Raw genomic sequence first — 22309 nt, 5'->3', positions numbered from 1 at the left:
TAAAGTGGGTTTAATGATCTCTACTTCATAGTATTGTTACAAAAATCCAGTAAAACAATACACATAGATTACTTAGTACACAGTAAGTGCCTAATAAGTGGTTGTTACCACTACCAATAATGAGATAGAGAGACAGGTACAATTATTTCCACTTATAGTCAAAATACAGGAGGGTCACAAAGGTTGAAGGACTTTATTGGTCTAGAGCAGGCCCAGGTATGGATTTTTTTTTTAAATCTCCCTAGATGATTCATTCTTTGAGAAACTCTGCCCTAGAGAAACTTCCACACACATGCCCAAAAAATCATACAAGAATTTCACTGCCATGTGTTTGTAACAGAAAATGACCTGATTTGGCTTAGGTCATGATCTTGGGGTCGTGGAATGGAGCTCCACACTTACCACCAAGTCTGCTTGAAATTCTCTCTCCCTCTCCCTCTGCCCCTCCCACTCGTGCTCTCTCTCTCTCTGTCTCTAAAATAAGTAAATAAGTAAGTCTTAAAAAAAAAAAAAAAAAGAAATAGATCATATTACCAATACTCTGAAGTCCTGGGCATCCTCTCTGGTGTCACTTCCCCTTCCTTCCCTCCCAGAGACAATCACTGTCTTGAATTTGTTGCTTATTATATCCATACATGGCTTCTTGTTTTTAACCATATGTATATACTCTTAATAATATATAGCAATATTCTACACGCTTTTACACGTTATATATACATTGTGTATCCTCCTGCTTTTTTTTTTTTTGGTTTAGCATTATATTGTAGAGATTTATATTAATGTTGATACAGTTAGTTTGAGCTCAGCAACTGTCAATTGCTGTGTTGTACTCCACTTACGATTTCCCATTACCTGTTGATAGGTATTTGGATCATTTCTAGTCCTTTTTTTTCCTTTTTAAAGATTTATTTATTCATTTGAGAGAGAGAGAGAGAGAGGCAGAGAGAGCACAAGCAGGGGGAGAGAGAGAGGGAGAGGGAGAAGCAGGCTCCCCACTGAGCAGGGAGCCCAATGAGGGACTTGATCCCAGGACCGTGGGATCATGACCTGAGCCGAAGGCAGCCACTTAACCATCTGAGCCACCCAGGTGCCCCAATATGGTATTTCTTAAACTGGAGACTTGGCACACAGGTACCCATTTTATTATTTATGCCTTCTGGATGTCTGAAATACTTCATAATTTAAAAGTAGACATGCATAAAAAATATCTAGTATAACTGCCCATGGGAATTTTTTTCTTATTATTGTTTGTGACCCCATTTTGCTTCTATTCTATCTGTGATCCCATTTTGCTTTTAGGAAATAAAGTGGTTGTAAAAACCGTGTAAGGTGATGGACAGTAACTGCACTGTTTGTGGTGAGCTCTGAGTGAGGTACAGAATTGTCGCATCACTATGTCATATACCCAAAACTAATATGATATTGTATGTTAACTACACTTCAATTAAAAAAAAAGGGGGGGGGAACTAAAGTAGTTGGTTATTTTGGCTATTTAACAAGAAAAGAGTTATGTTTAATTTATTGAAAGTAAGAAACATCTCTTCCCCAAGTGATTGGCTCTGAAAGCAACACTTGGCATATCTGAGATCATCCTGAATCCAGAGCAGGAGCCTTGGGCCCAAGGACACCTACAGGGTGTTCCCCCAAACCCTGCCTCTTGGGGATGCCCCAGGCACTGGGCCTGACCGCACTGGGTATGCAAACTGAAGATGTCAGTAGTCAGGGAGAAGGGCTGCTGGGGTGGGAGTGGGGGGGTTGCTCTTCGGCAGCAGCTCTAAGTTAGGAGAGAAAAAAAAAATCCAAGCAGGCTAGGAGATGAGAGGAAGAGGGGGTGTCAGGGGAAGGGGGGACCAGTATGGTGCATTCTCTTTTAAATGAAGTTGAGTCATTCTGGAGCCATTTCAAGGCAATATAGCCTCCATTTGGGGAGTTTTGTGCTTCCTAAGCAATAGAATCTGACTCTGCCTCCAAGAAGTGCTTGACTGCTGTTTCTTAAAGATGCATAAGGGTTTGTTTTGTTTTGTTTTGTTTTGCAGTTGTCAAGGTAAGCTTTTAGAGAACTCCTCTGCAGCCCGCGAGGAGGCCATTTCAACATGGAATGCTTAAGGTGGAGCAAGCCAACTTTTGAATATCCTTCAGGGACCCTGTTTTGTGCATTCAATGCAGCTGAAGGCAGTCAAGAAAATTGAGGTCTCCTGACAAAGAGACTGGATGGGGGAAGTGATGCCCGTGAAATTACTACCCCCTAGTGGTCACAGGCAGTGGTGCGATCATCTGCTGAGAGGCATCTATGACGTTCCTTTCTGTGTTCCACCAGCCACCATCTCCGGCCCATTTTAAAAGCCTAAAACGGGGATTACGGTCTGGCAGCCCTCCGTAGCCAGTGGGCAGACATACCAACTGTTTGAAAATCTGGAGAGTTTGCTTAAAAATCTAGGCCTGACATCTCTCTTGAAAAATTAGAAAATCTGTCAACTTTTGGACTTAATACATTTTTTACACAATAAATGTAGGCTAGAGCTGAGAAGTTGCTGCCCCTTTTGGATGAGGCAGGTACTCTCACCTTCTCCACACTCCCCACCTCCCCCTGTTGTCTCATGCCCAGGCAATTTTACTCATCCATGGTTCTTGTGTAGCCTCTCCTCTGGGCTTGCTACCCATCTTTCTAAGCTCATTGAAGAGGCGACGCTGGCACCTCAGAATGTGGAAAGTGGATGGTGCCTTTATGTTTTTTAATTTTTTCTTTTTTTTTTTTTTTAAAGATTTTACTTACTTGAGAGACAGAGACAGCAAGCGAGCACAAGCAGGGGTGAGGGGCAGAGGGAGTGGGAGAGCAGGGAGCCTGCCACAGAGCTTGATCCCAGGACCCTGGGATCATGACCCGAGCGGAAAGTAGATGTTTAACTGACTGAGCCACCCAAGTGCCCCAGACAGTGCCTTTATAAGCAAATGATGACATCACCTTATGCCTGGGAGGGGTAGAGGTCCACAAGCCCAGGATACCCAGTTCAGTGGGTAAGTGACCTGCTCCAGGACACAGAGCTAATAAGAGATACACCCTGCAACTGAACACCTACCGGCTGGACCCCTGAGCTTCAATTCTTTCTACTCCACCAACCATCCCCCATAACTAGCTGGTTGCATAGTAGGCCATTTTCTGAGGAAAGTTTTTACAACACTACTGCTTGGGCCATCAGAAGCAAAATTCACAAGACTTCAAGAGAACAATGTTGGATTCTTTGTTTAAAAAATAGAAACAAGAAGCCCCAGAAGTAACCACTATCCTGATTTTGTTTCTTAAAAACAATATGGTTTGTCCTGCTTTGGGTATTTCTTATTTGAGTCAACAAAATTTCTCGAGCATTTACTAGATGCCAATTTCCATGCCAAGGGCTGGGAGCTGGGGGAATGGGGAATGGTTACAAGATATAAACAGGAAGCACAACCAGCAAGGGCCAAAGTTGTTTGGTCCTTCACTTTGCAATGACCCCCACCCCCGCCCCATGGTGTCTTTTACGACAGCACACTTGCCTAAACTGGAAGCAGATTGAGACCTATGAGAGGACACGGAGTCACTCCCCAGGGACTGGAGCCACCTGCAGCTCTGACAATTTCTTCTGTGAATAACAAAACAGTAATGACTTTATGTCTTCCCTAGGAATAATTGCAACAGCAGATACTTATCAAATGTTTGCTTTGTGCCAGACATGTAGGATCTCACTTCCCCGTCACACTAAACTTTATGAGGAGGGAATGTCATCACACTGCCCCCCTTTTACAGAAAAGCAGACGGGACCAGTGAAATCAAGTCACTTGCTGACTGTAACTCCGTTTCCAAGTGGCAGAGCTGGTATTAGAACCCAGGGCTGTGTGGCTTCAGTGTGACACCCACAACCACTGCCTGATAGGGGCTCCCAAGGGAATGTGTGTGGTGGAAGAGGTCAGATCTTGAAGGTCAGGCCTTCTGCAGATCCTGAACTTGGTGGTGGTCAGGCCAAAGGTGGGATTGGCTGTTTGTCCCCATTTTACAAATGAAAAAACTGAGGCTTGGAGCAACACTCAAGATCACACAGAGCTTAGGTGACAAAGTCTGGATTGAAGCCAGGGTCTCTCTGCCTCCAGAAACTATAGGCTAACATTTAATTGCTCAGCGTTTCTGGGCACGTCCTGGATGTTGAATTCCAGTATTTGTGAACGAGGATGCGGGTTTCAGCTCTCTGCTTCAAGGAAAAATACCAGTCTCTCTGAGAAGCTAAATAAACCAGCCAGTTCCTTCTCGAGTGGATACAAATTAAAAAGTTTGGGAGAAAAAGGGAAAGAGAGGTGAGAAAGAGGGGTAAGGGGGCAAGCCTGGTATCACAGGGTGGTGACTAAGAACAGGAGCTCTGAAGTCAGACAAAAAGGGTGCGGATCATCCTCATTTTCCACCTAAGGAAACCGAGGCCCAGGAGAGCGGCCCCACACAATGAGCAGAAGAACAGCACTTCACAGCAGGTGGAATTGCGAGTTTCCGGTCGCGGAACCTATCGAACCCCCATATAGCCGCCCCGCGGGTTTTCCGCCCGCTACTCCCGCCTGCCGCCGAGCCCCGCCCCTACGGCTACCTATTGGCTGCTGAGTGCACGAGACCAACACAGGAGTCAGCCAATGGGGGTGACCCACGGCGCGTCTTTCCCGGGGAAGCAGACACAGGGGCTAGAACCCGGAAGTGCGAAGCGGCCACAAGTCGGGTAAACCAATCCGCCGCGACGAGGATGGCGGGCCGACCAATTGCGAGTCGCCGGGGGCGGGGCCAGAGGGGTAGCGGCGGAGCAGGGCCGGGGAGCCGGTGGCTGCGGAGCCTCCGAGCGCCTGGAAGGCGGCGGCAGGGGTCGGGCAGCAGCGCGCGCGGTAGGAGGGGGCGAGCCCCAGGGGCTCGGAAGGGGCAAGCTGGGCAGGGGGCAGCGGGGAAGTGAGGCCTGGGCGGAATTCAGAGGGACCTAAGTCCAGCCACTTCGCCCCTCTGGGCCTCAGTTTCCCCCTTCCTAGAGTAGTGAGGGGTGAGACGTTCTTATCTCCTGCCTCCCCCGCGCAGACCTGGGTCCCTGGAGAACTCCAGACCTGTCGCAGATCCCGTCGCTCCGGGAGCCTCTCAGAGCACCTGGACGAAGGAGTGACCCATACCCTTTTCTAAAACCCGACAGCATGCCCAGCGTACCCCGGTTAGAGCGCAGACCGGGCCACTTCAGGTGTATCAACGAGCCAGGCTCCCTCATTAGACTCCAAGCCCTGGGCGATCAGAAACCTAATCAGTCATTTTTGGGTCTTGGAGGCCCAGCACCAGGAGCAGGCTGGAGCAGGGGTGCATGGGTCCTGGTTGGTAAGACCTGGGTGCTCTTCCCAGATGTACTGGGGATGCCATTCATTCATGGCGCTTCTGTTTACTCCCGTGGCCTTCTAGAGACTGGCTTACTCTGCTTTAGTTTCTCTTGTCTGTAAAATGGAGTTGGGGGTAGCTTTCCTTCATAAGGTATTGATGTTTGAGATAATGCATGGCTAGCACTCAGCTTAGTGCTCAGTATACCATAGTTGCCCAATAAATGCTTATTGTTAGCATAATGGTGCTTGCATACCTGACCCCTCCACTCCCACTGCCAGCCCAAAGCACATACCCACTGTCATGTGGGGGGTGAGTGGTCACCCACTCTGGCCCGCAGCTTGAGTTCCTTTTGAGATGCTTGGACTGCCCAAGCTCTCGGTGAGACCCTTTCTGGACAGGTCAGGGAAGGCAGGCTAGAGAGGGGAGCAGCACTGCAGCTAATACCAGGATGTGGGCATGAATTGACAGCCACCATGAGGCAGCAAAATCAGGCCACCAAACAGCTGTGTTTATCAAAGACTAGACCTCAGAACTGCTTTGGCCAATCTGGGTATGTGTGTGGTCAGAGACCTGTGGTCAAGGGAGGGGGACTTCAGAGCCATGGGTTCCTGAACTCAAGTCCTAAGGCTGTCACTTACTCACTGGGTGACTTTGGGCAAGGGGCTTCATCTCTCTGAGCCTGTTTCCTCATGTGGAGAAATGGGATGACTGTAGCCATCAGCTCCTGTTGAAGATTGCAAGAGATAGTGTGAGGTCCTTAGTGCTTGGCCCAGGGCCTGGCATACAGTAAGTGCTCAGTAAATGTTGAGTGTCATGGCATTATTTTTCAGAGTCACGGGGCCCTGGAAGTGGCACCTGCCCTCCAGGCTGGCCCCTTCCCATTTATATCCACTTCCCGCCTTGCCCCAACCCCCTGGTCATAGTGAAATAGGAGGTGTGGGAGCCTCCAAGCCCCCACTGAATTCAGAAACTTATCTGGAACATGCCCGCTTCCCCTGCCTCATCTACAACTCTTGGTTCCCTGCAGATCTTGTTTTCAGGCAACTGAATATGTGCAGGGGGCCCACCCCTGAGTCCAGATGACACTCATGCCGATGGCTTCAGTGATGGCAGTGACTGAACCAAAATGGGTCTCTGTCTGGGGCCGTTTCCTGTGGGTTATGCTGCTGAGCATGGTGCTGGGGTCCCTGCTGGCGCTGCTGCTACCACTGGGAGCCTTAGAAGAGCAGTGTCTAACCGTGCTCAAGGGCTTCTACCTGCTCAGGAGCAAGCTGGACAGGGTGCAGCATGCCGTCACCAAGTGCAGCAGACCATCCACAGAGCTCAGTGTCACCTCCAGGGACCAGGCACTGCTGGCGGTCAAGACCAAGGCCTCTCCAGGTAAGGCAGACCAGACACCGCTCCTCACCACTTCTTAATTGGATAGCTGTGTGGAGTGCCTGCAGTGTCCCACGTGCAGGGTACAGGGTACTCAGCGAACAAGACTGCCCTGAGCTCCCAGCCTAGACAAACGGACAGTCAGCTAAGATAATAAGCATCACCAGCGGTGATGGGGAGACAAGGGAGCACACCAAGTAGGTTCCCTGGAGGGGATGCCTGAGCTGAGACCCCACTGTAAACAGGAAAATGACCCAAAGGAAAAGGAATGGGGAGCAAGTACAACCAGGTGGCGACCAGAGGGTGAGAGAGCCTGAGGATGTGAGGAAAAGCAACCCAGTGTGTGGCGGACACACAGCAGGTGGAGGGCTGGTGATGGGAGGGCTAGATCTAGAGCAGTTTCTCTCCCTGCACACTGTCCTCTGGGGTGCACTGCAGGATACTGAGCAGGATCTCTGGGCTCTACCCACTGGATGCCAGTAGCACCTCCCCCCCAACTGTGACAACCCAACTAGTCTTCAGACACTGTCCCCTGGGGGGGGGGGGGGAGTCATCCCTGGTTGAGAACCACTGGGTTAAAAGGTTTGAAGAACAGCCCAGAGATGGAGAAACCTCCAGAGCCTAGCATCAGGGGGAGCTGTTAACAGCCTAAGCCTGAGGGGCCAGGGGTCAGGGCCAGGATCACCAGGACTGACACAGGACAGCAGAGAGCGGAGAATACGGAGAAACACCTAACAGGAGCTGTAGCCACAGCCACTCACTGCGGCACTCAGAGGCAGGGGGCCAGGAAATCCAGGCGGTATCTCCCAGGGCACAGAATGGCTTTGGGGACACACAAAGACCAGCTGCGGGGCACAAATGCATCGATATGTGTAGTGTGGAACGGTGAGCAGAGGGGCTGGAACGAGCACACTGAAAGCCCAGCACAGGGGACAGCTCCCCCGAACATTCTTTGCCCATCCCGCAACCCTCTCTGCCAACGCTTCTCTGGCTCTTTTCTAGCTGGTAAATTGGAAGCCAAAGCAGCTCTGAACCAAGCCCTGGAGATGAAACGCCAAGGCAAGCGGGAAAAGGCCCACAAGCTCTTCCTGCACGCCCTCAAAATGGACCCGGACTTCGTGGATGCGCTCAACGAGTTTGGCATCTTTTCAGAAGAGGATAAGGACATCATCCAGGCGGATTACTTATACACCAGAGCGTTGACCATATCGCCCTACCATGAGAAAGCGCTGGTCAACCGGGACCGGACGCTGCCGCTGGTCGAGGAGATCGACCAGAGGTATTTTAGCATCATCGACAGCAAAGTGAAGAAGGTCATGTCCATCCCCAAGGGCAACTCCGCGCTGCGCCGGGTCATGGAGGAAACTTACTACCATCACATCTACCATACGGTCGCGATCGAGGGCAACACCCTCACCCTCTCAGAAATCAGGCACATCCTGGAGACCCGCTACGCTGTGCCGGGGAAAAGCCTGGAGGAGCAGAACGAGGTCATTGGCATGCACGCAGCCATGACGTACATCAACACAACACTAGTCTCCCGCATCGGGTCTGTCACCATCAGCGACGTGCTGGAGATCCATAGGCGGGTGCTGGGTTACGTGGATCCAGTGGAAGCTGGCAGGTTTCGGACGACACAGGTCCTCGTGGGACACCACATCCCTCCCCATCCTCAAGATGTGGAAAAGCAGATGCAGGAGTTCATCCAATGGCTCAACTCTGAGGATGCCATGAATCTGCACCCAGTGGAGTTTGCAGCCCTGGCCCATTATAAACTGGTTTACATCCACCCTTTCATCGACGGCAATGGAAGGACCTCGCGCCTGCTGATGAACCTCATACTGATGCAGGCAGGCTACCCACCCATCACCATCCGCAAGGAGCAGAGGTCTGAGTACTACCACGTACTGGAGGTCGCCAATGAAGGCGACGTGAGGCCATTCATCCGCTTCATTGCCAAGTGTACGGAGACCACTCTGGACACCCTGCTCTTTGCCACAACGGAGTACCCGGTGGCACTGCCTGAAGCCAAACCCAACCACTCCGGGTTTAAGGAGACCCTGCCTGTGAAGCCCTAACCCTGGAAATCCTCCCTGGGTGACAAGGGATGTCCCAAGGCAGGGGAAACCTTAGCATTTCTAGAAACCTAATTGTCTCCTAAAGCAAAAGGAGACAGAAAAAGAACTTAAACATTCTTTACCTCCAGATGTTTCAGTTCAGAAAAAGAAAACCTAAATTATTAAGCCTTATCTCTAAGGTAACTTATAATTCAGCCCAAGTTATTATTTATTTTCTTCTGTGGGGCTAGTAAATGTTGTGTGGTGTCCGCTGTCTGCACTGGTGGCCCGAAGGAGGCTTTGGGGGCATCAGTGCTGTGTGTGTGATCAGAACACAAGTTCTGGAACAGAATTTGCACTCAAGTGGGGAGAGGCCAGAAGTATGGAAGGCGGTCCAGAAGCCATAGGAGAAACTCCTCCAAGTGCCCTATGACTTGACCTGAGAGGTCAGCACTCTTGGGGAGAACCTGGTCCCGGTTTTGAGAAATGACTGAAAGCTTGCTTCTACAAAGAGATGGGCGTTGTGACTAATTCTCACTGGTAGAGCAAACTTTGGAGATACAAAATAAAATTAATGTTGACAACATTTCTAGTTAGATACCTTGCTCATTTCAAGGAGGTCCTTGAGTCCTTACCTAGTTAGTTCGAAGACTCTAGTACCAGATGCTGTTAACATTCCCTCATCAAGACTGTTTTTCTAATTAAGAATAGGGGAGTGGCCAGTTAGGTTTTTTCTGTGTATAAAATGTTTCTTGCACTTTGTTTGCAGCAACTCAGACCAGACGTTTTAGTCTACAAGTCCTCTGCACTTGTCACGCAACTGAGTCCTAGAACAGATCAGGTATTGTACGAGTAGCCAAGTCCGCCCTCACCAACCCTTCAGTGGAACGCCTCGTGTAGGTAGATATTCAAGAACACATCTGAGAAAACAGCTGCCATGTCAACACCAAATAAGCCTTTTCGATAATGAATTAGAGGGAGCTGCTAGCAAACCAAGAAAAACCTTTCACCCAGCCAGGAGGTGTCCCTTTTGTCACGCAGTCTTCCCCACTTACTGACTCCGCACCCACCTCCCCCAGCCCTGGTCCTGTCCCGCGTCCCCTAGGGGAAGCTGAAGAGATTGCCTTGGAGTGGCCTTATTTTTCTAGCAACTTGTAAAATGATAAAATGTCCCATGTAACGCGGCCAAGTTTCCAAGTCTTCATTCTATGGAAGAAGCCTCCTCTCTACCAGTAGCATGTTGGCCCAGGTGCCGAAATGGCCGCTGCTGTGCTGCTCAGACTCCAAATGGCCACAGGCTCCTTTCCCAGCGGCAAAGCATGCTGTCGTGCCCTGGGTCGGCGTCAGAATGTGGTGAACACATGCAAAGTCACACCCTGACAGCAAGGAGGTCACGCTTCTGAGGTGGCAGGTGTTTCTATAGTTATTTAACTGTGTAATAGGCACAGAGTAGCTTTCTGAACGATTAAGAAAAAGCTGTGTGAAGTGGCCCCAAGGGATATTCAAACCTTTATAAAAAGTATTTTCATACTCGTATGCTGCCATAAGGTCTCTCGGCAACCTGAACTCTCCTATCGTCTTGGTTTTATAAGCACACCGAGAAAGCCTGACAGAAGTACATGCTTTGTCATAGAGAGAATTGTGCACTTTAGCTCTGTTGTAAAGGAGGTTATTTGAACAGATTACTGACTCTAATAAAGTATTTTATTACATAAAGGCCTGAGACCCTGCCATCTTACTCAGGCAGTGTTCCCGTCTGTCACAAGGATGAAGGAGGAATCCTCTTGGAACATTAAGCCCCGTTTGTACTGTGGTATGACGCGCCCGTCTCGACCAGCAGATGAGACGGAACTGTGGGGGGACGCCACCTACCTGCGCTGGCAGGCCTGGTCTTCTGCTAACACGCCAGTAACGCAAATGGTGTTTCATGCTTCTCTTTACCATCAGTTCTTGATTTCCTGGGGAAAACACATAAACCCACTCACATGTTCCTGACAGTCCGTTTCGCGGACCGTCCACACCCTGAGCCCAAGTCTGAGTGGGTTCAATTCTGTAATGAGCCTGTGCTGACACAAGAAAGCATGAAGTAAGGGCCAAAGACGGGCCAACAGCAAGAGAGCGAAACAGTGAAATGGGCGGCGGCAGGAGTGAATCCACGTCAGCCTGGACTAAGGGCTCCTCGGTTGCAGGCCCTGCATGTCCCCCATCTGCTCACCTCACCAACAAGCTTCCGTGGGGTGGGGGTGGGGGGTTGGGAGGGGTTGGTGCCCATTCCAAGGAACACAGGAGGGACCAGGGACACAGCATGCGTTCTTCTGGCCACTGTGAATTTAATTCACAACTAACACCTAACAAAAAATGTTTTGTGAAACTGAGAGACAAGGTGGAGGGGACCTGTCAGATTAAAAGACTTCAGATGTTTATCAACCTACCCTAACTTCCCAGGGTAGGTGGGGGGATGCACTTATAAAACAGGAAACTAGGAATTTGGATAGTTGAGGACCTTAAGGCATTACTGCTCATGTTTCTAGGAGTAATGACAAAACCATGGCCTGTAGGGCCTCATCTCTTGGAGGCACTTGCTGTACTCCCTGGTTGGGAGGGCTGGCAGGCAGGGGGTGGGGTACTGTGATGTCTGACACAGCCTTCAATGTAACAGGGAGGGCGGGTGCAGCAGAGATGAAGGACCCTGTGCTAGACGGATGCTGAAGCTCAAGGACGGGCACTAGAGTTCCTTTTGCTCTTTTGTCAACACTTCTGGATGACACTTCCAATTTCCCATTAAAAATGTAGTAAAGGCTGATGTACAAAATTAAAAAACAGATAAAGTGGGTTGATTTCTAGCACGCATGAAAGCATTTCCTGATTTCTTCTCCCGGAATGTCTTTATAAAAAAGTTGTGTTTCCCTACTGAACTGGGAACATGGCTTTTAAAGCAATAAATATTTGATAAGAGATGAAAGATAAAAAGTAAAGAAAGAAAGAAAGAAAACCCTCGAAACTGAAGGGCCAAAATGCAGGAAGGTCAAGTGTAAAACTGAAGACCCAGAACTGAAATGATTGAAATCAAAGGGACAATGGGATCTGACTTACAAAAGTTCTATTTACACATCTGTTAGGTAACACGAGTGCACCCATTTCAAAATCCATCCATGTTTGAATGCACATCTGAGTACCATTCAGCAAGAAGCTTTGAAGAGAACTTCAGTTTAATAAACAAAGCTAAGTGGGGAGAATTTAAGTTTGCACTTGACGTGGTATTTAAACAAAACCAAAGGGCTGAAACTCAGTATTTAGACAAAGAACACGGTTCACTAATCACTAGGCAAAGAAAATGGTCCAGAGCAGGTGGCACACAGAGCTCCCATATAAAACAAAGGTCACAAATATTTTGCTTTTAGGAAACATAAAACAGTGGGCTGATGTGTCATTTACAAATACATAATATAAAAACGCACAACCCCCCCCCCAACAAAAATCCATCAAATGTTTTTTATGTGACTTCCCCAGTCCCCACCACCCCTTTACTAAAATAGGCCATTCTGGTGAATTACTAGCATCTGCCATTTTGTCTTTTAAAATTAAAAGAGTGACGGGCACATGAGCTGTGCAGGCTGTTAAGAGAAGTGTCTTATAAAAGGGGGCCAGAGCTGACCAAAAATGTTCGGACAAGTAGGTCTCAAAATGGTGTGTTTGAGTTTCACTTCTGTTTCTCACTCTGTAAGACACAAAAATAGCTTAAGAAACTACACACTGGGCTCAACCCGTAGAGTGGTCACTTTCCTCCCCTTGCCCTCAATATGAGGGAGCACTTCAAGCCTCTTTCCTTGGACACCCTCATCCCTTTCTGTCTAACCGCGAGGAAAATAACACAGGACGGGTGCTGCCCCGGGCCCTTCCATACCCAGAGTACAGCTGGGTGCCGGCTGCTCTTCCTGGCCAGCGTGCAGTAAGGCATTTCCCTTCTCCAGAGTCCCATTCACTTTCTCAGAAGCAACTTGGCAAAATCGGCATTGGACATCTTGGGTGCCTCAGTGGCTGCTGAGGTGGTGACCGCTGGCTGCGGAGCAGGGCCGTTCTCGGCCTGGGCGACTGTCACACTTGGGCGCTGCAGGGCACGAGGCAGCAGGGAGAGCTGGGTTCTCCCCTTCCCCCGCCTGGAAGAACAAACACTGGATGTATCCTTGCAAAGCAACCACTCGTGGTCCCTGCTTCATTTGCAAAAATAAGCAAGGATGGTCTTCAATCACCCAAAGTTACAAAGTGAAGACCATACTTTCTGGGCTCACTTCTATAGTTTATTAGTAGTAGAGAAGTTTCTCAGAGCGTGTAAAGTATCAAGTTAATAGGTGAAGAGTAAAAACCAGAGAGGAAAGATGATTCCTGTCCTCCGTAACTTTGACTAATAGGCAAAAACCAGTTTAACTGCCTTTTTCACAATTTGGGGAAAGACCAACCCTGTGCAACAGTCACATGTAGCTACGCTAGACAGAAACGCTATCCTCTTTCAGACCTCACCAAACCACCTCACGATTTCGCTGTCTCCTTCCAACCAGGTGAAAAGCCAGGTCTTCTCCGGTTAGCCAGAGTGCGGATTACCGCAGCAAGCACACAGCTGTCAGGTTCAGAATCCACACATACGGATTCTACTGCCAAAGGAGACTAAAATAATCACTGCCTAGAAACCAATGACCTCAGACAAGCCACACCTGTAAACTGGCAAACACCAGGAAGGGTTCCACTTCCGCGCTTGCGCTCTGCGTGGACCCGCTCTGGGGAATGGCAGTGAGCATCGCAGAGCGGCAGGCCCTGGCTTCCCGCCCCAGCTCGCTGTACTGGCAGGAAACGAATCCACCGTGCTGCCGGCCAGAGCCGAGCGCGTGCAGGGCACATGCACACACTTACGCTCCGTAAATCTGCCTCGGCACCATGGCGCCACCTGGAGCTTTCCTTGCCTCTGACTTCTCTGGAACCTTCCTCTGAGGGGGATTGCTGATGGCCACTTTGATGACATTCTCTTTGATAGTCATGCCGTCCATCTTCAGTACAGCCTGTGATGCCTGGGACTCATTTTCATACTCCACATAGGCCAGGCCCTGAAAGAGGCAAGATCCAGAGTCAGATCAGGTGCGGGTGAGCCAGGACCCAACTTTCCGCCTCAGTCCAGAAGCCAGTACTGGGCAGGCACCCCGACATCGGGTTCCCTTCTCCACCACCATCCTTCGTCTATAGGTTTATGCACTGGCCCTACTCTTCCTCCCTGTTTCTGCAACTGACTGTAACTTCAGATAACCTTTGTGAGGTCAGTGTACCTTGTGCTTGCTCCAGGAAAAAAAAAAAAAAGGAAAATAAAAAAAAAATTAAAAAGGAACAATAGGGAGGGAGGGAGGGAGGGACAGACCAGTATAAATCCAGCAAGAGCAAATGAATGAGGCGGTGGGACACAGGGTGAGATCTCATGTCTGGGCCTTGGCCGCTCCTTACTTAATCCTCTTCAACTCTCCTCTCCAGCAGCCCTCTGGGGGCTGGGGAAAGACAGGTAACCCAAACTCGTGCCTGAACAACTAGTCAGAATGTTGCACGAGAAGAGCTCACAGGACGCCGAGGGGAGCTAGTGGGCAGACAGGATGCGGTCTTGGCCTGGAGGAGGTGCCTGCAGGCCTGGTGAAGAGGCGAGTCTGGGCAGGAGGGCACACCCAGCCAGGGGTCTGCACTGTGACCCGTTACTCATGGGAAGTTTTCTTTCCCCCAATGCCCTGCTCTTTTCAGTATAATTAGCTAGAAACAGGCTAATCTGACTCCAAATGCAAGTAGAGCCAAGTGTCCCTATTGTTAACTTGTCTGTTTCTCAGCAAACGAGGAACCCACTCAGAACCTAGTAATCCGAACAGACGGACAACTAGGTTTGCCCAAGCCTCGGGAAGCTAATGCTGTCTGCGCAGACGCTGACCTTCGGTTTCCCTGCCCGGTTGGTAACCAGCCTGATGTCCTTCACAGTGCCATGAGCCTTACAGATTTCTTCTAGTTCCTCTTTGGTGCAGGAAAAAGGCAGGCCTGAGACAAACAGCTTGTGTTTCTCCAGGGCGGTGCTATACCTGAACACCTACAGGAAGAAGGGAGGGAAAGAGTCAAACTCCCACGGCCCAACCCAGTGCACCATACTGTAGCCGGTACCAGACGTGGCCACAGGCTTTGCCCCAATCGGAGATCAGAGCTGACTCTGGGTGCTGCGAACTGTTAATGGGGTCACCCTGGGCAGGTAACTTAACCTCTCAAAGCCCCCACTCCCTCCCCAGACACATGGCAGGAATGAAAGCCGCTATTCTGAGTTGGGGTGAGGATCCGCCAAGGTAAACAGTAAATACTCTGCACGGCCCTTTCCACTTTGCAACATTCAGTGGCAAGTAGCTATCATTACAATTTCTAATTTTCTCATCATTTGTCAACTAGCATGAGCTCAAAGTGACCAAGCTGTGAGTCAGGGCTCACCTACCCAGCTCAGAAGAGACCCTGGTTAAAGTCTAGCTCTTAACGGACTATAGGTATCCCACATAAATTCTAAATGTTAGTTGCAGGAGGCAAAGAGCGTTCAGTCTATCGACCACAACCCAACATGGAAGGTGTTTTCTGCAGACCCACCTTGAAATCAGGATTTTTGCTCTTATCCACACAGGGGGAAACAAACATCGGCCTCCCTTCCACAGTCTTCCGGTCCAACTGCAGTGCCTGCAGGGCGGACTTCTCCTCTTTAAACTCCACATAGCAGTAGCCTCGGAAATCGCCCCGGTTGCTGAAGATGGGGCGGATCTCCGCCACCTCCCCACAGGCCTCAAAGAGCGGCCGGAGCTTCAGGTCTGGCTCACCCAGGCTGTAGGGCAGGTTGCTGACGAAGACGGTGATGCTGTCCTTGCTGCTGTCATGGGGCACCTTGGGCATGTCCCTCTTCAGGGCGGCTGCCCTCTCCTTCTGCTTGGAGGGGGGGTCGACGTCTACAGGCGCACTCTTCCCAAAGAGGCCGGTTTCTGCCTCTAGGTCCTGTGCTTCCCCGGCTGGAGGAGTGCTGTTCTCCACCTTCCTGCGTTTGGAAGGCTGCTCTACAGGATAAGGAAGAAAAGCAGCAATGTGGATGAACTGCTAATTCTCCTCGTGAGGAGCTTGATGCGCGCCCTCCCCCCAGTGCGACAGCAGGCCTGCGACGGCTGCATGGGACACACCCATTCCCGTCTCTGAGCCCAGCACCCACCACGCCCTCTGTCGATTCCTGCCTGACCCACTCAGCTCGTCCTCTGACTTTCTGGGCCCAGGTACACTGATGTAAGTGGACTAAATCAAGGGAGGTAGTAACACAAGTCCCAGCTATCCACTCTTAACTGCACAGTGGACCCCTGAACAACACGGGCTTGAACTGCACAGGTGCGCTTATATGCGGACTGTTTTGGATAAATACAATCTGTATTTTCTCTCCCTTGTGATTTTTGCAACAGTGTTTCCTTGACTCGAGCCTTACTATGAGCAGACGGTACAGAACGCGTAAAAACATATAAAATGTGTTAGCCAACTATTTGTTTACACTGTCCTGCTAAGGCTCCCAGTCAGCGCAGGCTATCAGCAGTTAAGTGTCTGGAGAATCAAAAGGTAAACATGGCTCAACATGGATTTTTGACTGAGTAGGGGGGGTCAGTACCCCTAAGCCCCAAGGTTCAAGGGTCAATTGCATAAAAGGTCAGCAGTTCTCAAAGTTCAGATGGCAAATTCTAGTACTGCTCTCCTAGAAAGCCTGGGGTAGCAGGAGAAGGATGGAGCCTGGGGACTTAAGGGTTTTTTTTGCTTTTTTTTAAGATTTTAATTATTTATTTGAGAGAGCGAGAGAAAGCATGTGCAGGCATTCGAGCGGGGGAGAGGCAGAGGGAGAGGGAAAGCACCTCAAGCAGACTCTGCACTGAGCAAGGACCCCAACATGGGGCTCAATCCTGCAACCCTGAGATCATGACCTGGGCTGAAACCAACAGTTGGATACTTAAGCAACTGAACCCCCAGGCGCCCCTGGGGACTGCATTTAAACAGGCACCTAGGTAATTCTGACGTATGCACTCCACAGGCCACACCCTGCAAAGTACTGTAATTCCTCTATATTCACTGTTGTCTTGTGTCCTTCAGCAGAGTGGAATAATATTCGACACCAATCCATCGGCCCCACGGCCTGCAGAGAGTCAGTACTGAAAGCCAGCTGCATTGGACCCACTTCCAAATCTTTCCTTCAATTCCCCACTGCTTTCCTAATGAAGTCTAACCAGTGCACACCACCGGCTACCCCAGCCTCACCTACCCCAGCACACAGCCCTCAGCATGCACCAGGGCTCTAACAAACTCATTTGCTGCTCAGGGAAAATTCCAGGGTGTTCTGTGCCTCATGCATTGCTGACAGCGGCACTCTGTCTGGCTTACCCTTCCTTTCCTTTGCACTTGACAGCCACCCACTTCCACCTCCAGACGCTGCAGTGCATGAAGTCTTTCCTGCAGGGAGCTGAGCCACCAGAGCATCCTTTGGCCTCCACCAGCAATCCAGGCTGCCCTCTCCCATGATCCTGATCATACACCACTGCAGTCACACATCACATCTGCCTTCCCCATGGGGTGCCTGGGTGGCTCAGTGGGTTAAGCCTCTGCCCTCAGCTCAGGTCATGATCCCGGGGTCCTGGGATCAATCCCCACATCGGGCTCTCTGCTCAGCGGGGAGCCTGCTTCCCCCTCTCTCTGCCTGCCTCCCTGCCTACTTGTGATCTCTCTCTCTGTGTGTCAAATAAATAAATAAATAAATATATTTTTTTAAAACAACCAAAAAAAAAAAAAAAAAAACCCACATCTACCTTCCCCTGCAGCCCTGAAGACCAGCGAGCTACCCAGCCATGGTCATTTCAAGGTGCACAAGAACGGCCCCTCTGGCTGATACCTTTGTACTAGGAAAACACCTGCAGTCCTTCAATGTCCACAAACAATGCTTTCCCTTGCCGGATGTTCCTGACCTACACCTGCCCACCCCTGAAATGGCAGAGGTGAGAGAAGCCCCAGCTGGAAACTCCCAAGTCAAAACCACCTGGTGTGCTGAGCAAGGCAGGTGTGTGCGCAGGCTGCAGTGTGGGATGCTGGAACCTGAGTGGATGAAAGGCAGGGACAGCCAGGCTGTGGGAGCCTGAGCAGGGTGAAGGGGCACCACACAGGAGGTGGGTGGAGGGGGCAATGGCACTGTGGACAGAGTGGAGCCTGGGTGGATGGGCAGGAGCTGCTACAGGGCAGTGCCAGGCAGATGGCAGGGAACCCGAGCAGGGGGAGGACGACGCCCACGTGGATGACAGGCAGAGAAAGGAAGGGAGACGGGGCACCAGGTGAGCAACTCATTCTCAGTTGGTTCAAGACAGAAGTTCTCTGTACAGTGTCTCTAACTCCTCTGGAAGTTAGAGATGTTCCCAAATAACATTTCCAGAAAGCTCTACCTTCTTCATCATCTCCCCACTCCTTCTCATCATCCTCTTCTGCTTTGCGCTTGTCTGCGCCTCTGGTCTTCTTCTTCTTTTTCAACGCTTTCTTCTCGGCCCGTGCCCTTTTCCGCTGTTCGGCCTTTTCTTCCTCTTGCTGGGCGAAGGCTGCTTCCTTCTCCGCAGCCTGGGAAGATGGGAATATTGGACGCGTCACTAGGACACAGCAACTGCGGGAAGTCTACGGGCCCATGACGAGCAGTGAGGAAAGGGGATGCAGGGAGTGGAAACTGGCTGCCCCAGAGAAAGGAGAGGTCATGAGGAAGAGGAAGAGGAGGACAGCATGTTCACAACTTTCCCTGCCAGGGCTTATTCAGGCTTCTTGGGATTCCGTATCTCACATCTACAGAATGTTCTGCAACATCTCCAGTAATTACTCACCAAAAGAAAGGAAACAAAGTATAAAACTGGGGCTCTGATTAATTTGGATGTGTTTACCTTCCAATCACAGGGCTGAGTGAGGCTCCATTCTTAACTTTTCCATCTACATCCCAGTAAACTTTAGGTCCCAAATTCCCCAACTATATAAAGTTTTTATTGTCGGGGCTAAAGTTCTAAGCCAAACCAAGTAAATGATATAAGACAGGCTTAAATACAATGATTCAAGTATTTCATGAATACTCCCTGAGGAAAAGATACTTCTTAGGAAGACCTCAGAGGTTCTGACAAACATTCATACCACACGCAAAGTAGCTACCAGAGCTTCAAAACTTGAATAGCATCGTTACCTTAATTCTCTGCTCATTAACACGAGCTAGTCGAGTTTCGGTTTTCTGAACAGCTATATCCCAATCTTCTAGGGTACCTTGACAGAAACAGAAGCAAACCGTCACATATTAGAATTTTAAAGGATAGAATAGAAAATTTTCTTATTCCCCACCACAAGAGATCTCTCCCATGAGGAATAAGAACTGTAGAGCTCGCTCCCCACTTCCAGATTTCCTTACTGTGGGCTTGAACTTTTTAGAATTTGAAAAGTTCTCCCAGATGTGTGTGTTTTTTTTTTTTAAACATTTTATTTATCTGAGAGAGAAAGAAGAGACAAAGCATGAGCGGAGGGAGGGAGAGGGGCAGAGTGAGTGGGAAAAGCAGACTTCCTGCTGAGCAGGGGGAATGTGGGGCTTGATCCCAGGACTCCAGGATCGCGTCCTGAGCTGAAGGCAGACGGCAGACTTCTAACCAACTAAGCCACCCAAGCACCCCACTCTAGGTGTATTTAAAACATCCCCTCTCCTGGGGCACCTGGGTGGCTCAGTCAGTGGAGCAGCCAACTCCTGATTTCACCTCAGGTCATGATCTCAGGGTTCTGGGATTGAGCCCCGTGTATCTCCCTCTGCCTCTCCCCATGCCCTCCACTCAAGCGTGTTCCCTGTGTGCTCGCGTTCTCCCTCTAATCTTAGGGAAAAAAAAAAATCCCTTTTTTTTTAAATGACCTGAAAACCAGAATATGATGTTATTCTCATTAGCTAAGATTATAAAGACATTCTCATGTAAAAGGTACAAGACATGACATGTATAAGAAGGACTGAAGGGTTTTAAAAGCTGCTCAAATGATAAATGTTGGGTTTTTTTTAAAGATTTTATTTATTTATTTGACAAACAGAGATCACAAGTAGGCAGAGAGGCAGGCAGAGAAAGGGTGGGGGAAACAGGCTCCCTGCTGAGCAGAAAGCCGAATGTGGGGCTCAATCCCAGGACCCCTGGGATCATGACCTGAGCCGAAGGCAGAGGCTTTAACCCACCGAGCAAACCAGGTGCCCCTGGGGTGTTTTTTAATTTGCTGTTGTTACTTGGGTGTTTTACTTCCAGTTCTGAGGAGTTCAAACCCCAAATCTAGATCATTGCCTATGGATAAATTCACTATTTCCCTATTAAGAACTTAATACCGAGGCTCTAAACTTTATAAGGGACGCAACATGACCAAAGCCCGTGTTTAAGCCCTCTGCCTCCGCGTGCCTTTGGTGTCCATGACACTGTGCTACAGCAGATTCTCAGCTACAGCAATCTGGATCCCCAGGCAACAAGTCTGGAGACATTTCTGTCATGATTGGGAGCAAGGGAAGGGTGCTACTGGTACCTAGCGAGTAGACAGAACAGCATCCACCACAAAGAACCAAGAGAACTCTGCAGAGGAACATCACAGAGAGCCCTCCTTGCATTCGGAGACTCTGAGGAGAGGAGTTTCATGGGCTCCCGTGACAGTCTAATCACCGAGCGCCACTTGAGTGGCTATACCGTATGCAGTCTGTCCTCACAGACTATAGTCTTAAGACAAGAGGGCGGATGGGACAGACGCCAAGCCAGCATCAGAGAGCTGAGGGTCCCCACCTTCTGTCCTCTCCATGGTGAGCAACACTTCACAGACGTGCTCTGGGTAGTCACTGGTGCACTGGACTGCCCGGTGCAGGGCCTTCCGACAGTGCTGGGTGTCACCGTGTGCCCTAGGACAGAAAACAAACCGTTGCTGCCACCAGGACACAAAGCAGAAGGCACGCAAAGGGAGGCGCCGTCTTCTCACAGGTAGTGTCACGAGATCAGAAGCTCTGCAGCGACTTTGGCTTCCAAAATTATCCACAGCTTTTTGTACTACACCACTTAAAATGTTTTCTCCTCTGTCCTCCAGTCAAAACCAAGGCTTTCTTCTAAGTTACTCTTTCCATTAGCAAGGAGATGCTACTAGAAAATGCACCTGGGACAGTAGTCTGAGACCAGGTGTCCAGCCTTTATAGCACTGGCACTTGCAACACAGGTGGGGGAATCCAAGAATGCAACACTAACTTGATAACTTGGGAGAAATTCTAGAAGGCCATCCTATCCAAGGGGAGAATCACCAATCCAGAGGACAGTCAGATTTCATGCCCAGAGTTACACATTGTGATGCACACATGGAAAGATACACTGCTCATCACAGTAATTAAAAACTATGTTCTCTTACAACAGTTACGAAACACTATGTTCCCATTTCTATTTAAAAAAACTTAAAAATACACATAAAAATTATAAATATATATTAGAATACTGGAAAAAAAAATTACACCAGCAGTTCTCAAAGTAGGATCCATGTACCCCTAAGGGTCTTAAGACCCTTTCAGGCGATCTGCAAAGTCAGAACTACTTTATTATTGAACATTGACTTTTTCACTGTGTTGACATCTGCACTGATGGTGCAAAAGCTGCGGTGGCCCCTGGCACAAATCGAGGCTGCGCACATATTTCTCACATTTCGTGCGACAGAAGTAGATGTGCTTTATATGTATAAAGCACTTTTTCTGCACACCAGAGTAAAATGGTCGTCACAAAGAAAAGCCTATCTTTTTGTTTGGGGTGTAAGCTGTACTAGTTTGTTTTTTCATGGAACACAATTTTTACTTGAGCAAACAGCTCAGCAACAAAAACAGTGGTTAGGTAGACCTGAGTATTTGGCAGACATTTCTGAAAATTAATGAAGGAAGTCTGTCACTTCAAGGAAAACCTTAAAAAAAAAGTGAAAATCAGAATTTTGGAAAATCTGTATCTGCCACTTTCAGTTTGACAGCTTCCTACTTTAAAAGACTTTTCTATTAGGGCACCTACCTGGGTGACTCAGTGGGTTGAGCGTCTGACTCCTGGTTTCAGCTCAGGTCAGGATCTTGGGAGTCGTGGGATAGATCCCCCCCACCCCCACCTCAGTCAGGCTCCGTGCCCTGTGGGGAGTCAGCCTGAGATTCTCTTTCTTACTCTCCCTTTGCACCTCACGCTTGCATATGCACATTCTCTAATAAATAAATCTTTAAAAAAAAAAAACAAAAAAAACAGCTTTTCTAAGATCACGGAGGATATGAACAAATGTAATTTGTTAAATACTGCATGATGAAATGTGTCCATACTGGGAAGAGCTACATGACTTAGTGAATGAGTATTCTCCAAATGGAACAATGGCTGTCACAGAATTGTGTGTGGGTAAAAGGTCTATTGAAAGTACAAAGAAAGTCAATGTTAAATGG

At 49.2% G+C, this 22309-nt stretch overlaps 2 protein-coding genes across 8 annotated transcripts in view; one reads left to right on the top strand and one right to left on the bottom strand.

Annotated features, from left to right (window-relative positions):
- Positions 1-4815: 4815 nt before the first annotated feature.
- Positions 4816-9659, top strand: FICD (FIC domain protein adenylyltransferase). Of its 4 annotated transcripts, none has more exons than XM_032847407.1 (3): positions 4816-4887; positions 6386-6739; positions 7739-9659. In XM_032847407.1, the coding sequence occupies exons 2-3, from the start codon at positions 6439-6441 to the stop codon at positions 8812-8814; spliced, it is 1377 nt and encodes a 458-aa protein (XP_032703298.1). In that variant the 5' UTR covers positions 4816-4887; positions 6386-6438; the 3' UTR covers positions 8815-9659. The 4 variants fall into 4 exon arrangements, 3 of the variants coding, with proteins under 3 accessions (XP_032703298.1, XP_032703299.1, XP_032703297.1); XM_032847408.1 differs by lacking the exon at positions 4816-4887 and adding an exon at positions 4941-5201 and having other exon boundaries at positions 6387-6739; XR_004381391.1 differs by lacking the exon at positions 4816-4887 and having other exon boundaries at positions 5402-6739; positions 7739-8993; positions 9563-9610.
- Positions 9660-10679: 1020 nt separating this feature from the next.
- SART3 (spliceosome associated factor 3, U4/U6 recycling protein) overlaps positions 10680-22309 on the bottom strand; it is a 37291-nt gene continuing 25661 nt past the window's right edge. For 3 of the 4 annotated variants that reach the window (XM_032847437.1, XM_032847438.1, XM_032847439.1), the window contains 7 exons: positions 20655-20767; positions 19055-19131; positions 18285-18453; positions 15433-15887; positions 14744-14896; positions 13699-13889; positions 11985-12950 (listed from right to left, as the gene is read on the bottom strand). In XM_032847437.1, the coding sequence (XP_032703328.1) occupies positions 12773-12950; positions 13699-13889; positions 14744-14896; positions 15433-15887; positions 18285-18453; positions 19055-19131; positions 20655-20767 (1336 nt within the window). In that variant the 3' untranslated portion in view covers positions 11985-12772. Of the gene's footprint in view, positions 10752-11984; positions 12951-13698; positions 13890-14743; positions 14897-15432; positions 15888-18284; positions 18454-19054; positions 19132-20654; positions 20768-22309 lie in introns of those variants that run through there. The other variant, XR_004381394.1, reaches the window with a different exon arrangement.

This window comes from Lontra canadensis, unplaced genomic scaffold (assembly GCF_010015895.1).
Source record: "Lontra canadensis isolate GAN:19392208 unplaced genomic scaffold, GSC_riverotter_1.0 scaffold187, whole genome shotgun sequence".
Lineage (NCBI taxonomy): Eukaryota > Metazoa > Chordata > Mammalia > Carnivora > Mustelidae > Lontra > Lontra canadensis.
The sequence above is the reverse complement of the archived record's forward strand: the minus strand, read 5'-3'. Positions and strand labels throughout refer to the sequence as shown.

Excerpts from the sequence above, each read along its gene's own strand:
- FICD (XM_032847407.1), top strand. The coding sequence starts at position 6,439 with ATGACACTCATGCCGATGGCTTCAGTGATGGCAGTGACTGAACCAAAA. Across the intron at positions 6,740-7,738 it reads CAAGACCAAGGCCTCTCCAG|CTGGTAAATTGGAAGCCAAA; the intron begins GTAAGGCAGACC and ends GCTCTTTTCTAG.